Genomic DNA, 13,616 nt, shown 5'->3' with positions numbered 1-13,616 from the left:
ATAAAAAAAAAAAAAAGACAGCTTCACAGTCAAGTCTAAAAACACTGTTGGAGGCACCCTACATATCTACTATCAAGTAATACAGGTTAGGCGTAAATATATCTTACCTTCTTAAGGAACAAACCCAAAAAGGTAATTATTAGTTTTATTTATGCACATAAGACAACAGGTTTCATGGGTGCTGGCCTGCTTCCTCAGGTCAATACAAAAGTGCCTTTAGCAGCAGTAAACCACGGACGTGAGTGCCTCTTTAAAGTGAATCTCCAGACTAAAAATCTACTCAGCAGCACTGAAAAGGCTTGGTGTTTCTTTAACAGTTTCAAAGCATCAGAAGCCAAGCCTAATTTTTAGCTGCACAGAAGCTAAGCTCCGCCCCAAATAAATATGCCTGGGCATTTTTCCCCTGATGCTGTGCAAAGTATGATGGGATTACTGATGTTCTCGTTGCCTAGCGCACGCAGCTGGGAGGAGTGATCAGGACACAGGACAGTTAGAACTGTGTCTCATGCTCCTTGTCACCTCCTTTCAACCAAAAAGATGGCTGCCCTGATTAAATCATAAACATTTGCCTGTTCTTTTAAAACAAGGGGAATAAGCGATTATATTACTTTATATTATCTTTTTTAATTAACATAACTAATGTAGCTTAATGACAGTATGTTTGCTTAGGCTGAAGTTCCTCTTTAAAGAGACTGAAGCGAGAATAAATCTCGCTTCAGAGCTTATATTTAGCAGGGGCATGTGTGCCCCTGCTAAAAAGCCTCTATCCCGCGGCTAAACGGGGTCCCTTACCTCTTAAATCCCCTCGTGGGGTCTTGGGGATCTCTTCCGCATAGAGGCAGGGCTAACCGCCGCAGCCCGGTCTAACGCGTGTCTATCAGCGCGTATCTCCGCCTCTCCCCCGCCCCTCTCAGTCTACCTTCGCTGAGAGGGGCGGGGAGAGGCGGCGATGCGCCGCTGATAGATGGCGCTGAGAGGCAGCCATTAGCCCTGCCTCAACAGCAGCAGAATCTACGACCAAGTTGGTTGCGGATTTTGCAGGGGGGAATTTGGGAGGTAAGGGACCCCCGTTTAGCCGCGGGATAGCGGCGTTTTAGCAGGGGCACAAATGATTAAGGAAACAAAAAAAAGGGTTGCAGTAGTAATCAGATGTCACCAACAGAAAGCTCTGTTGGTGGCAAAAAAAAAAAAGGGGTGGGGGGGGGGCCGGGGGGGGGGGGGAGAGGAAAGAAGAGTGCACTGAAGATCATTTTAAAACCAACAGTTTTACTTACTTGGGGCTTCCTCAAGCCCCCAGCAGCCGTCCTGTCCTGCGCTGGTCCTCCATTCTCCCGTTACTTTCGGTTTCGCCTCCGGCCACTGCACAGCTTTGGCCACGTGTATCCTTCACGTTCCAGTCAGCTGTAGCCCTATTGCAGACGGAAACGCGTAGAAAGGATATGCTTGGCAGGGCTGCGCAGGCCTTCAACTTACAAGTCGAGGAATGAAACGGAGCGGCGGCGGGAGAATAGAGGATCGTGGTGGACCTGCGCGGGACAGAACGGATGCTGGGGGCCCCAGGTAAGTGAAACCGTTTTCAAATTATCTTCAGTTCTGCTTTAAAGCTGCATAGCACTAGATTGTAAAAAAATACCCTGGTCACTAGGGGGGTTTAAACCTAGGGTCCTTAAAGAGAATCTGTACTCTAAAATTCTTACAATAAAAAGCATACCATTCTTTTCATTATGTTCTCCTGGCCCCCTCTGTGCCACCTCTGCCACTCCCTGGCCCTGCTGCAATCCTGGCTTGTAATTGCCAGTTTTAGGCAGGGTTTACAAACAAAAGCATGTGATAGGCTGAGAGTAGCTCAGTCTGTGACTCACACAGAGCCTACAGGGGGCGTGGAGAGGGTGCGTATTCTATCCTATCACAAGCAGAGCAGCACATTCCTGCCTGAGCCGACAAAGGAAAGAAGATTAGATTATATAACAGAGATAATACAGCCACTGTGCAACTAGGAAAGGCTGCAGTAATCCAGAGCACATTAGAACAGGTATAGGAATTTATAGATAGAAGAAATAAGGCTAAAAATTGTGTTACAGAGTCTCTTTAAGTAGTTAAAGTCAATGGGAACTGTATATATTAAAAAATAAATAAATCAGCACGATACTTACCTCTGGGTCATATAGCCTTCCCGCTCCTCTCACGGTCCACTTTTATAAGCGTCAGCTCCCCCGTTTGAATCCCCTTTGGAAGTCTTTGGGAGCCGAGTGCTCCATACTGCGCCTGTGTGAGACGTGCTCGGCAGCAGAAAGCCGTATTTGACAAATTTGGTTGAATGCTGCTACCGGGGGAGCCAACGCTGGAACGCGGGGAGCGCGAGAGGCTCTATGGGACCCATCCCTCTAATTAGGTAATTAGCTGGCTGATTTTTATTTTATTTTTTTACAGTTCCCATTGACTTTAAATTCAATAATTTCCAGCAAACACCTGATGATGATCTATCTTTAGCATGTTTTACCCATAGGGTCATATTAGCTGCACACGGATTCCCTCATTCACCTTGATTTATAGTAATATAATCCAGCGTTGGGAGGGCCCCCTTTACACAATAATATGTGGAGCAAATCCATGGAGTTCTTGCCTTATTATGCCTTTTATACCATGAGGGAAAGTCAGATACATGGATTGGAGTTCCTTGAGCAGATATTACCTCATGGATCTCAGTCTGTCTAATGACCAGGCATGGGCAAACTTGGCCCTCCAGCTGTTACGGAACTACAAGTCCCACAATGCATTGCAGGAGTCTAACAGCCACAGTCATGACTCTTAAAGGCAAATGCATTGTGGGACTTGTAGTTCCGTAACAACTGGAGGGCCGAGTTTGCCCATGCCTGGTCTAAGGGCTGGTGCAAACCAAGAGCGGTTGTGAGCGTTTTTAAAAACACTTGCACTTTGAAAAGCGCATGGCTAATGTATTTAAATGGGATGGTGCACACTAGAGTGATTTGTTTTTTTCCCCAAACGCAAACTCAGGATCTGCAGCATTTTTGCGGATTTCTGAGGCGTTTCTGCCTCAATGTTAAGTATAGAAAAGTGGAAAAATCGCTCTGAATAACGCTAGATGAGAGCGATTTTCCAAGCATTTTTGTTACAGAAGCTGTTCAGTTACAGCTCTAGTGTAACAAAAAGTAAAATATATATGGGGTATTGACAGGGCGCTTGACTAGCCCCTGATGAGTCATAGGACGAAACTAGTTGGGCGTGGCCTAAGGAGCGAGGGACGCTGAACGAGCTCAATGGATACTTTTGAAATGCGCATTTTAATCTACTACATTGTGAGTGCACTACTTTTAAGTTTTTTTAATAAAGAAGGTTTGAGGCCTCTTGCACACTGCAAGCGATTCCGATTCCGCTTTTAAATCAGTTTTTACATCCGATTCCGATTTGCAGTTTGCTCCCTGCACACTGCAAATCGGAATCTGAATCGGATGTAAAAACAGATTAAAAAGCGGAATCTGAATCGGAAACGCTTGCCGTGTGCAAGAGGCCTTACACTATGTTTGGCCCTCTTTGAGCCCTAGGACAAATGTCATTATAAGGAGCAAGGTTGATGTCATCTACAAAGTGATTGCTGCTGGTCTGTGCTGGGTCAACCAGGCAATACGGTGAGAGGCTTTATTGATCTCTGGTGGTGGAGCACTGAGTGCTGCTGTTGGAATTAGGAGCACTGGTGAAGTTTACTGATCCTTACCATACAGTATTACACGATTGGAGTTCTTTTCTCGTTTCTGGAGCGATTAGGTGAGAGGAAAGGATATGTGAATATCGAGGAGTTGCTGGCTGGGCCAAAAGTGTTTTGGGCTGATCCTGAGAAGGGCAGCTGACATTTCTGGTGAGCGCATATGTAATTATACGTGTCAGGAAAGTGCAAAACTTCATCCCTGAGAAAGCTGGAGGAAGATTGTTGGGACTTTCCTTCTGTTACGTTTCAATTTCCATGTTTATATAATTTTAATGGACATTATTTTATAACTATACTGTAAAGTGTTTTTTAGTTTCTGTATTGGTATTGAAGTATACTGTAGAGCGCCCTGTCAATACCCCATATATTGCATTGAGAGAGTGACACACACACTCAGTACAGGAGCGATCCAGGTCAATTAGAGGAGTCATTAGCAGTTGAGGAGCGCACAATTAAGGTTTTTGGATTTTATAAAAAGTAAAAATATGCTACACCAATACACTCCAAAAACCACTAGGCATGTGTAGAAAAATCGCTGTGCACATGCCTAGAATGGCTGTGAAAAAAAAAAAAAAAAACTTCAAAAGGCACTGAGCGTTTGCGATTACGCTAGTGCTTTTTGGTGTGCACTGTTTTGGTGTGCACTGGACCTGAGGCAAGACTGGTCAGTGCACTGATAGCGAGAGGAGCTGACTCGCTTGTAGGCAGTCTAACGCTACTCTGCGGCTTCAGCTCCCTCAACTCGCGGTTATTTACAGGAAGTAATCGCTGGCCAGCATATGTACTTTCCTCCTGCGTCTGAATACAGTAACCTCCTTCCGGGGCTCACAGCACCCTCCTGGATCAGCAACGCTGTCGGCACTTGGAACACATAGGCATGCTGGGACGCTAGCTGGTGCAGACTCAGCCCCCCTACATGTTTCACAGCCAATTAGCTGCTTCGTCAGGGTGTTGCATTCTGTTGCTACGGGGGAAGGGCAAACAGAAAGGCGCACGAAGAGCGTCACAGAGCTGACAGGGCGATTGAAGGGAAATATGCCCTCAGCCAGCGTCCGGCCAAATCGATTCTCTAGGCAGACCGCTTCCTGATGCACAGGGGGGGGATTGGGGGCCACTGTACACGTGCTAGATTCTTGGCTGAGGCAGTCCTTATCGCCTGCCTCAGCCGAGTTTAACAAACCGTGTGTACGAGACTTTAGAATCATCAGCTCATCCTGATTCAGAAAAAAGCAAGATGGCGTCCACCATGAGAGTGAGCAAACTGGCCAGACTGATAGAACGCAACAATGCAGTGACACAGGGGTCTTAAGCATGGAAAACATAGCAGATGTGAGATGAAGTGGATAAAAAGTTCTAAATTGTTGTAAGAGAAACAACATCAACTTACAGCTAGTAAAGCGCACAAGGAACAACTGATTCCCCGACTGCTCGCTTATCCTGGAGTCTACAACTTCAGCATCATCTGGAACAAGAGGACAGAAACATGACCGTTAGTGACTGACATCGAGTGTGGTTGGGCACTAAACTAAAAAAAAAAAAAGACCACTTTACTTACGGTAAAGTCTTTTCCAGTAGTCATGAGGACAGCACCCCTGGATGAGACTTGTCTCCCTCCCCACTGTGGACAGGAAACTGTTAAAAGAAGAATTTGCATAAGCAATAGGCAGCCACATATAAGATACTACACCTGCCACAGTACCTCAGTTAATAAAAAGATGACACGGACATTTAATGATGCTTACACAAACTTATTTCTCTTTCCTACCCAAATAAGGGCGGGTTGCAGGGGTGCTGTCCTCATGACTACTGGAAAAGACTTTACCGTAAGTAAAGTGGTCTTTCCCAGAACGTCATTTCGGACAGCACCCCTGGATGAGACGATATACAAGAGTTAAAACCTTAGGGTGGGACCACAGCTTGCAAAACTTTCCTTCTGAAGGATAAACCTGCAGAGGCAGATACATTAAGGCGATAGTGCTTTACAAACTTATTGTGAATTGACCAGGTCGCAGCTCTGCAAATCTGATCTATAGAGGCCCCTGCCCTCTCTGCCCAAGAAGTCGAAATTCCTCTTGTGGAATAAGCCATGATAGAATTGAATTGCTCCCCCTGTGTCTGGTTCAACCGGAAGTGAACTCTCTCCAATGCACGCACCTGCGCGCATAAAGTTGCTGCCTCCAATGGAGAAGCCTCCTCCACGCTGCAGGGCTCAGACTGTTCACTGAACAGTGCTGCTTGGAGCCCTGGAAAACGCTGCCCCTGCCGCCTGACATGGATGGCACTCCTGGAGACCTCTCCCATGCATCCCGTCCGGGACAGGAAACTAAACTGAGGTACTGTGGCAGGTGTAGTATCTTATATGTGGCTGCCTATTGCTTATGCAAATTCTTCTTTTAACAGTTTCCTGTCCACAGTGGGGAGGGAGACAAGTCTCATCCAGGGGTGCTGTCCGAAATGACGTTCTGGGAAATATATGATACAGCAAAGCTTGAATTTTATAGTACCAACTTTAAAGGATACCCGAGGTGACATGTGACATGCTGAGATAGACATGTGTATGTACAGTGCCTAGCACACTATGCCTGAAAGAGTTAAATATCAGGTATGTAAGTGGCTGACTCAGTCCGGAAGTGACTACAGTGTGACCCTCACTGATAAGAAATTCCAACTATAAAACACTTTCCTAGCAGAAAATGGCTTCTGAGAGCAGGAAAGAGATAAAAAGGAATTTCTTATCGCTGAGGGTCACACTGTAGTCACTTCCTGTCTGAGTCAGGACTGAGTTAGCCACTTCCATACCTGATATTTAACTCTTTCAAGCAAAGAAAAAAAAAGCAACAGCATAGTTATTTGTGTGCTAGGCACTGTACATACACATGTCTATCTCATGTCACGTCACTTCGGGTATCCTTTAGACAATAACCGCAATGTCAGAATTGTACCTCTGCTCCAATAGATTTGTCTTCTACTGAAAGAAACCTTTTTAAGTACCTTTTATCTCCACAGCCCATCGGAAGAACCTCAAAGCAGCGACGAGCACACATGTGCAACGAAAGTAACTTACTTGCTGAGCATGCGCGGTTAGGAACATGTGCCTGCGCAGTTATAAATTACACAGCACTACTTCAAGTATACTTGAGCTGACCTAAAAAGAAGAATGGATACTCACCAGCGGCTTCCTCCTGCAGCATAAACACGTCCAAGTCCCTCGCTCTCCTCTCGCGATCAGCCCCGGAAATAAGCTCAGTCGGTCCAGTCTGGGTATTCTGCATATGCACAGACCTTTCACCCGTGCACACAGGGGCTGAACAGCAGACCGTGGGGGAGGGGGGGGTGGCATGGGACTCAAGACGTGTTTATGCTGCAGGAAGCTGCAGGCGAGTATCAATTCTTTTTAGGTCAGCTCTGGTTTTCTTTGAAGTGTTCAAGGTCCCCGCCCTGCCCCCCCCAAAAAAAAAATCCACTTACCTGGGGCTTCCTCCAGCCCATGGCAGCCCTTGCCGCAGCTCCGGAGGCTACCGGCCTTCTACGCTGCAGAACCTGACCTCGCCAGGACAGGTTCCGGGTCGACCTCTTCTGCGCTCCACGGCGCGGGTCACGTGGTCCGGCCGACGTCACTAGGACGGTACTGCGCAGGCGCAGTACTGTGCCTGCGCAGTACCGTCCTGATGACGTCGGCTGGACCACGTGACCTGTGCGGTGAAGCGCAGAAGACGCTGACCCGGAACCCGACCTGGCGAGGTCAGGTTCTGCAGCAGAGAAGACCGGGAGCCTCGAGAGAGCTACGCCGAGGGCACAAGACTGCTGCCACGGGCTGGAGGAAGCCCCAGGTAATCGGATTTTTTGGGGGGGACCTTGGATGTTTCCTTTAAGGGAACTTCCAAGAAAATATTTGACTGAAAGCTCCCGTTCAATATTAAGAGGACGGGGAATGGGGGCAGCTACTCTGAGGATCAGTTGGTATGGACTAGTTAAGGGGACCCAGCAGGAAAACTCATAGACCAACAGTCGCTCATTGCTCGCTGCAAATTTTATCGCAACCACTAATTTGTAAGAAATGGCTGACCGAGTGGGAAACACTATTCATTAAAGAGGATATGAGGCAAAATTTTACACACAAAAAAAAAAAAAAAAAAAAAAAAAAAAAAAAAGGGAGGTTCTTATCCATTAGCCGGGCACATCCGGCAGGTGGCGCTGTTGTTGCTAATTCCAATGATAATTACTTCACGTAACAAAACTGTGAATGTAAATGTAAACGCCGCGGGTGGCGCTAATTGCATTCCTAGATAAGATAACAATATGTGTATTAAAAAAGGGATTTAATTAAATGAGAAATAAGCCGTTCGTGTCGTTCGTCGCAATAAAACAGGCAGGATTCCATGCCGCGACGAACGACTCTGGGGGGGCACGCATGTCCCCCCCAGGGATCTATACGAGAGAGGGCAAGGGGGGAGGAGAGCGAGACACGAAGCCGGCGGCTTGATCTGTTACATTGCCACCGGCTTATTTCTCATTTAATTAAATCACTTTTTTAATACACATATTGTTACCTTAAAGAGAGTCTGAAGCCATAATAAAAATGGCTTTTTTGCTTATATATAGCAGGGGCATGTGTGCCCCTGCTAAAACGCCGCTATCCCACGGCTAAACGAGGGTCCTTTCCCCTCCAAATCCCCCCTGTGCTGCCCGGGGAGCGCTTCCGTGTGAGGCGGGGCTGTGAGCTGCAGCCCTGCCTCACACGCGTCTATCAGCGGCTGATCTCCGCCTCTCCCCCACCCCTCTCAGTCTTCCTTCACTGAGAGGGGCGGGGCAGAGGCGGAGATCAGCTGAACGAGGGTCCTTTCCCCTCCAAATCCTCCCCCCCCCTGCAAAATCACGACGCATCTATTGTGGGATTTTTTAGGGTCAGATATACATATCTGATTGTGACTGTATATATGATGTGTACACAGGAATCTCTTATATATACTAAATAACATCTATGCTGTAAGAATAAAGCCTGATGTGTAGCTGTGTCACTAATAGAGATGGTCAACGAGATGGAAATAAATCTGCATTGATGCTGATTTATGCAAATGTATGCACTCCCTTTGCTGATGAAATCAAATAATTTAATATGTTGTTAAAATTTGGTTTGGTGACTACAAATTAAAGGGTAACTGAGACGGATGAAAAGTAAAGTTTTATACATACCTGGGGCTTCCTCCAGCCCCCTTCAGGCTAATCAGTCCCTCGCTGTCCTCCACCACCCGGATCTTCTGCTATGAGTCCTGGTAATTCAGCCAGTCAGCGCTGTCCGGCCGCATGCCGCTCCCACAGCCAGGAACATTCTGCACCTGCGCAATAGTGCTGCACAGGTGTAGTATGCGCCTGGCGGCGGAGTGTGTGCATGCGCACTACGCCTGACTGGTTCAAGTACCTGGACTCATAGCAGAAGATCCAGGTGGCGGAGGAGGACAACGAGGACTGATTATCCTGAAGGCGGCTGGAGGAAGCCCCAGGTATGTATAAAACTTTAATTTCATCTGTCTCAGGTTTACTTTGTTACACAGTAGTACTATACTCTACATATGCACTCCCCACAGAGCTGCAGGGAATCCACTGAGAATGCTGTGCACATTGAAAACAGAGGTGTTGTCTGTTTACAATCTCCTCATTCCCCTGCAGAGTACCTGCACATCATTCTTACATGTACCCACACTTACATTGCCTAGGGCCTGATAGATGTTCTTTGTTCCGGTTTGTACCTTTTACAAGTACTCTTACCAAGGACTAGTTTTAGTCTAAAGGGAATAAATATAGTAGTCTACATATCCTTCTCACTTCAGTTGTCTTGTAAAATTCCTAAGCGTTGGCAGTTAAGAGACGAATTTCATGTTACATACTTTTAATCAACAAAATTGTAATATGCAAATTAGAGGAGCCGGAGGAATCCTAAACTGAGGAGTCGGAGTCGGTGGATTTTTGGACCGACTCCACAGCCCTGGAAAATAGTTAGGTGTATGGGCCCCTTAAGATTCAAGATACAAGGCTACACATGATACAATTTAAAGTGATAGCACAGTGGTATATGACGCCAGTGAGACATAAGAACATGGCCAAAAGTATAGGCGACAGGTGTTGGCGCTGTGGGAAGAACAGGGGGGATGATATGCATGTCTGGTGGAATTACTCCCTTTTGAGAAATCTATGGGAGAACATTGTGAATTTTAGAAAAAAAAAATGCCCCTGGGGGTACTCACCTCGGGAGTGGGAAGCCTCTAGATCCTATCGAGGCTTCCATGGTGATCCCTGTCTGCCCCTCAGAAGGCACAGCCGACAATTTCTCAGGCTGTTCAATATTTACCTTCCCTGGCTCCAGCAGGGGGCACTGTTGCAGCACTCCACTCGTATATAGACGGAAATTACCGATACATGTCAGGTCCACTCTACTGCGCAGGAGACTTGCGCCTGCGCAGTAGAGCGGACCCGACTGCGATCGGCTATTTCGGAGCTGAAAGCCGCTATTGCACCTGAGCTGGAGTCGGGAAGGTGAAAATTTACATTGCCGCTGTTCAGGGAGCTGAATCACCACCCCCATGGGACAGAGGACGGGGGAAGCTTCGATAGGATCCAGAGGCTTTCCCTTCCCGAGGTGGTTACCCCCCGGGGCGTTTGTTTTTTCTTAATACAGATTTTCTTTAATTTGACTGCAGAGATGGCATTTCTGATCCCATAGATAATGAGATTAGAGTGATAAAAACAATTGGCACAATAGTTACCAAGGCACTGATACTACATAGCTGGAAGGGAGGGGAGGCTCCAAACTTTGCCGTCTGGATAGATAGGATGGGCTCTTTTTTTTAAGGTAACAGCAGAGGAGGAAGGCAATGACAAAGAGGGGGGTGGGGCAGGAGGGGTACGGGGACTAACGTATTTGGTTCATTCGGGTCTGGGTGATGGCTGTATGGCAACGGTATAGATCTGTCTGGTTGCACAGGAAACTGGGTCGCGCCAGGAGCAGGCATGCAGCTGTTTATTTCTCAGATCGGAGAACTGCTTTTGGGACATCGGGTTTGCTGTGTGCTCGCTTGGGGTCTACGGCTGGAGGTGGCAGGGGCGGAGAATCGGTGGAGGCTGCATAATGGCTGATATAGCCTGGATGGAGGTGGATGCAGAGGCTTGGCGTCGCTCTTGTCCACCCTGGCGTTCTATTAAGATCGCCAGGGAGGCTGCGGGAGGTTTTTTTTTTTAATTTAAAAAAAAAAAAAATATTTCATGCAGCCAACTGAAAGTTGGCTGCATGAAAGCCCACTAGAGGGCGCTCCGGAGGCGTTCTTCCGATCGCCTCCGGCGCCCAGAATAAACAAGGAAGGCCGCAATGAGCAGCCTTCCTTGTTTTGCTTACATCGTCGCCATAGCGACGAGCGGAGTGACGTCATGGACGTCAGCCGACGTCCTGACGTCAGCCGCCTCCGATCCAGCCCTTAGCGCTGGCCAGAACTTTTTGTTCCGGCTACGCTGGGCTCAGGCGGGCTGGGGGGACCCATCAGGCAGCACACGCGGCTGGCAAAGTGCCGGCTGCGTGTGCTGCTTTTTATTTGAGCCAAATCGGCCAAGCAGGGCCTGAGCGGCAGGCTCCGGCGGTACTGGACGAGCTGAGCTCGTCCAGACCGCTCAGCAGGTTAAAGAGAATCTGAAGCGAGAATAAATCTCGCTTCAGAGTTCATAGTTAGCAGGGGCATGTGTGCCCCTGCTAAAACGCCGCTAAACGGGGGTCCCTTCACCCCCCCAACCTGCAAAATCAACGACCAACTTGGTCGTAAATTTTGCTCTTCATGGAGGCAGGGCTAACGGCTGCAGCCCTGCCTCTCAGCGCGTCTATCAGACGCGCATCGCCGCCTCTCAGTGAAGGAAGACTGAGAGGGGCAGGGGAGAGGTGGAGGTACGCGTCTGATAGACGAGCGGGAGGCAGGGCTGTGGCGGTTAGCCCTGCCCCAATGCAGAAGCGCTCCCCCGCTGCACGGAGGGGATTTGGGAGGGGGGGGGATCAGGGACCCCCGTTAAGCCGCGGGATAGCGGCGTTTTAGCAGGGGCACACATGCCCCTGCTATCTATGAGGTCTGAAGCGAGATTTATTCTCGCTTCAGACTCTCTTTAACTGTCCCTCAGAGCTGCTATATGCAACTCCATTAGGTCCCGTTCACACTTAGTCAGTACGCGTTTTTTTTTTCTTCTCCACAGCAGTGCATTGTGAAAAAGATTTCAGTTAAACCGCGTTAAAGGGAACCTGAAGCGAGTAAGATTATTTAAAATAAACACAAGACGTAGCTGCAAATGAATATTACACCTCACTGTCAGTTCCTCCCAGAAGCTCACCATTTTCTTTTTACAGTGATCCCTTCCAGTTCTGACAATATTTTGTCAGAACTGAAATATGCCAGTTGCTGTAAGAGATAGATATATATATATATATATATATATATATCTCAAGACGTTTTAAATCAGGATGATACCATTCATTGGTAACTAAAAAGAATAAGAATAAGCAAGCTTTCGGCCTTGCAGCCTCCAGGACGTAAGCCCGACAAAGGCTGCAAGGCCGAAAGCTTGCTTATTCTTTTTAGCTAGCCAATAAATTATTATATACATCCTGGGGTTATGAATAATTATGAGCAGCACTGTACAGGCTCTATTATAGTGTTGATTTACACAGCGCCTCCTTATCTTTCTCACACACAGTGCAGCGCTACTCACAGTAGATGCCGTCCGGCCTCCGGTGTTGTGTCTGATTACGCTGCCTGTAGATTTGTGCTGCCCCGCATGCGCAGTAGGAGACTGTGCGGCCACATTTCCTATTGAATGATGCTGCTGGAGTTAAAATACTAAATATCTCTGCTCCCACACCTTTTCCACTCCCCAAATTTTCAGGGTAGGGAGAAGATCCCCCGAACGACCTCTATGCCAAATTGCAGCCCCCCAGACCCGCTGGTTCCCGACATAGATTTCTCTCATCTATCTCGGGAACCAGCGGGTCTCGGGGGCTGCAATTTGGCATAGAGGTCTTTCGGGGGGTCCCCTCCCTACCCTGAAAATTTGAGGAGTGTAAGAGGTGTGGGAGCGGAGATATTTCGTATTTTATCTCCAGCAGCATAATTAACTTCACACTGAGCATGCGCGCTACTCAGTGTGGAAGGGAGCTTCCGGGCAGCGCAATCAGACATTACACCGGCAAGAATACGTCTCCCCCACCCTCACCTCCTCCATATCCGCACCCTGCTCTCCCGCCGCCGGGAGACGCTCCTCAGCGACCTGTGCAGCCATGCTGGGGGAGGGGAACACACACACAGCACCCCCTACTGCTCACCCGAAAGCCGACACGTCCAGCAGAGACAGTGCTATCCGGGAAGATGGCGGCTCCCCTGCATAGTGCATTTGTGCTTGATGACTCAGCCCTACAGATTACTCTGCCGCGCATGCGCAGTGGGCTATGTTCTTCGGTAAGATGGCGGCGCCCTGCGCTGGGGACAGTGAAGGCAGCTGAGCTTAGCAAGATCGGACACTGCACCGGCGGCGGGAGAGGGGAGGAGGTGGAGGTAGTGGGGGTGGGGGAGACGTATTCCTACCGGAAGCTTGACGGTACCTACTGTGAGTATATATATTCTGTGTGACTCTGAGGAGGAGGATGAGGCGCTGTGTAAATTATTATTATTTATTGTATTTATAAAGCGCCAACATATTTCGCAGCGCTGGACAAATAGGGATACATAGTTGCAACAAGGAGTGACAGACAGAGAGGTAGCAAACGCATAGCGCCCAGCTGTCCTCTTTCTTCCTCATTTGTCCCTCTTTCAGGACGTTGTCCCTCTTTCTTTGTAAATAAATATATTTCTGTACTAAAAAATGTGTTTGA

At 48.0% G+C, this 13,616-nt stretch overlaps 2 protein-coding genes across 7 annotated transcripts in view; one reads left to right on the top strand and one right to left on the bottom strand.

The window, feature by feature from the left end:
• The window catches only part of LOC137524255 (nuclear factor 7, ovary-like), a 57,327-nt gene extending 44,150 nt beyond the window's left edge, over positions 1 to 13,177 (bottom strand). For 4 of the 6 annotated variants that reach the window (XM_068243911.1, XM_068243908.1, XM_068243912.1 and 1 more), the window contains exons 1-2: positions 13,071 to 13,177; positions 5,112 to 5,186 (exon numbers count right to left, since the gene is read on the bottom strand). The gene's annotated coding sequence lies outside the window, so the exon portion shown is untranslated. Of the gene's footprint in view, positions 1 to 5,111; positions 5,187 to 5,279; positions 5,352 to 12,460; positions 12,537 to 13,070 lie in introns of those variants that run through there. The other 2 variants (XM_068243909.1, XM_068243910.1) reach the window with 2 other exon arrangements.
• Positions 12,920 to 13,616, top strand: part of LOC137524254 (nuclear factor 7, ovary-like) — a 65,690-nt gene continuing 64,993 nt past the window's right edge. The window contains exon 1 of the mRNA XM_068243907.1: positions 12,920 to 13,351. Coding sequence (XP_068100008.1) covers positions 13,114 to 13,351 — 238 coding nt within the window. The 5' untranslated portion in view covers positions 12,920 to 13,113. The remainder of the gene's footprint in view (positions 13,352 to 13,616) is intronic.

This window comes from Hyperolius riggenbachi, chromosome 7 (genome assembly GCF_040937935.1).
Source record: "Hyperolius riggenbachi isolate aHypRig1 chromosome 7, aHypRig1.pri, whole genome shotgun sequence".
In the NCBI taxonomy this organism is placed as follows: domain Eukaryota; kingdom Metazoa; phylum Chordata; class Amphibia; order Anura; family Hyperoliidae; genus Hyperolius; species Hyperolius riggenbachi.
Note: the sequence above shows the minus strand (reverse complement) of the source record. Positions and strands in the feature narration are given on the sequence as shown.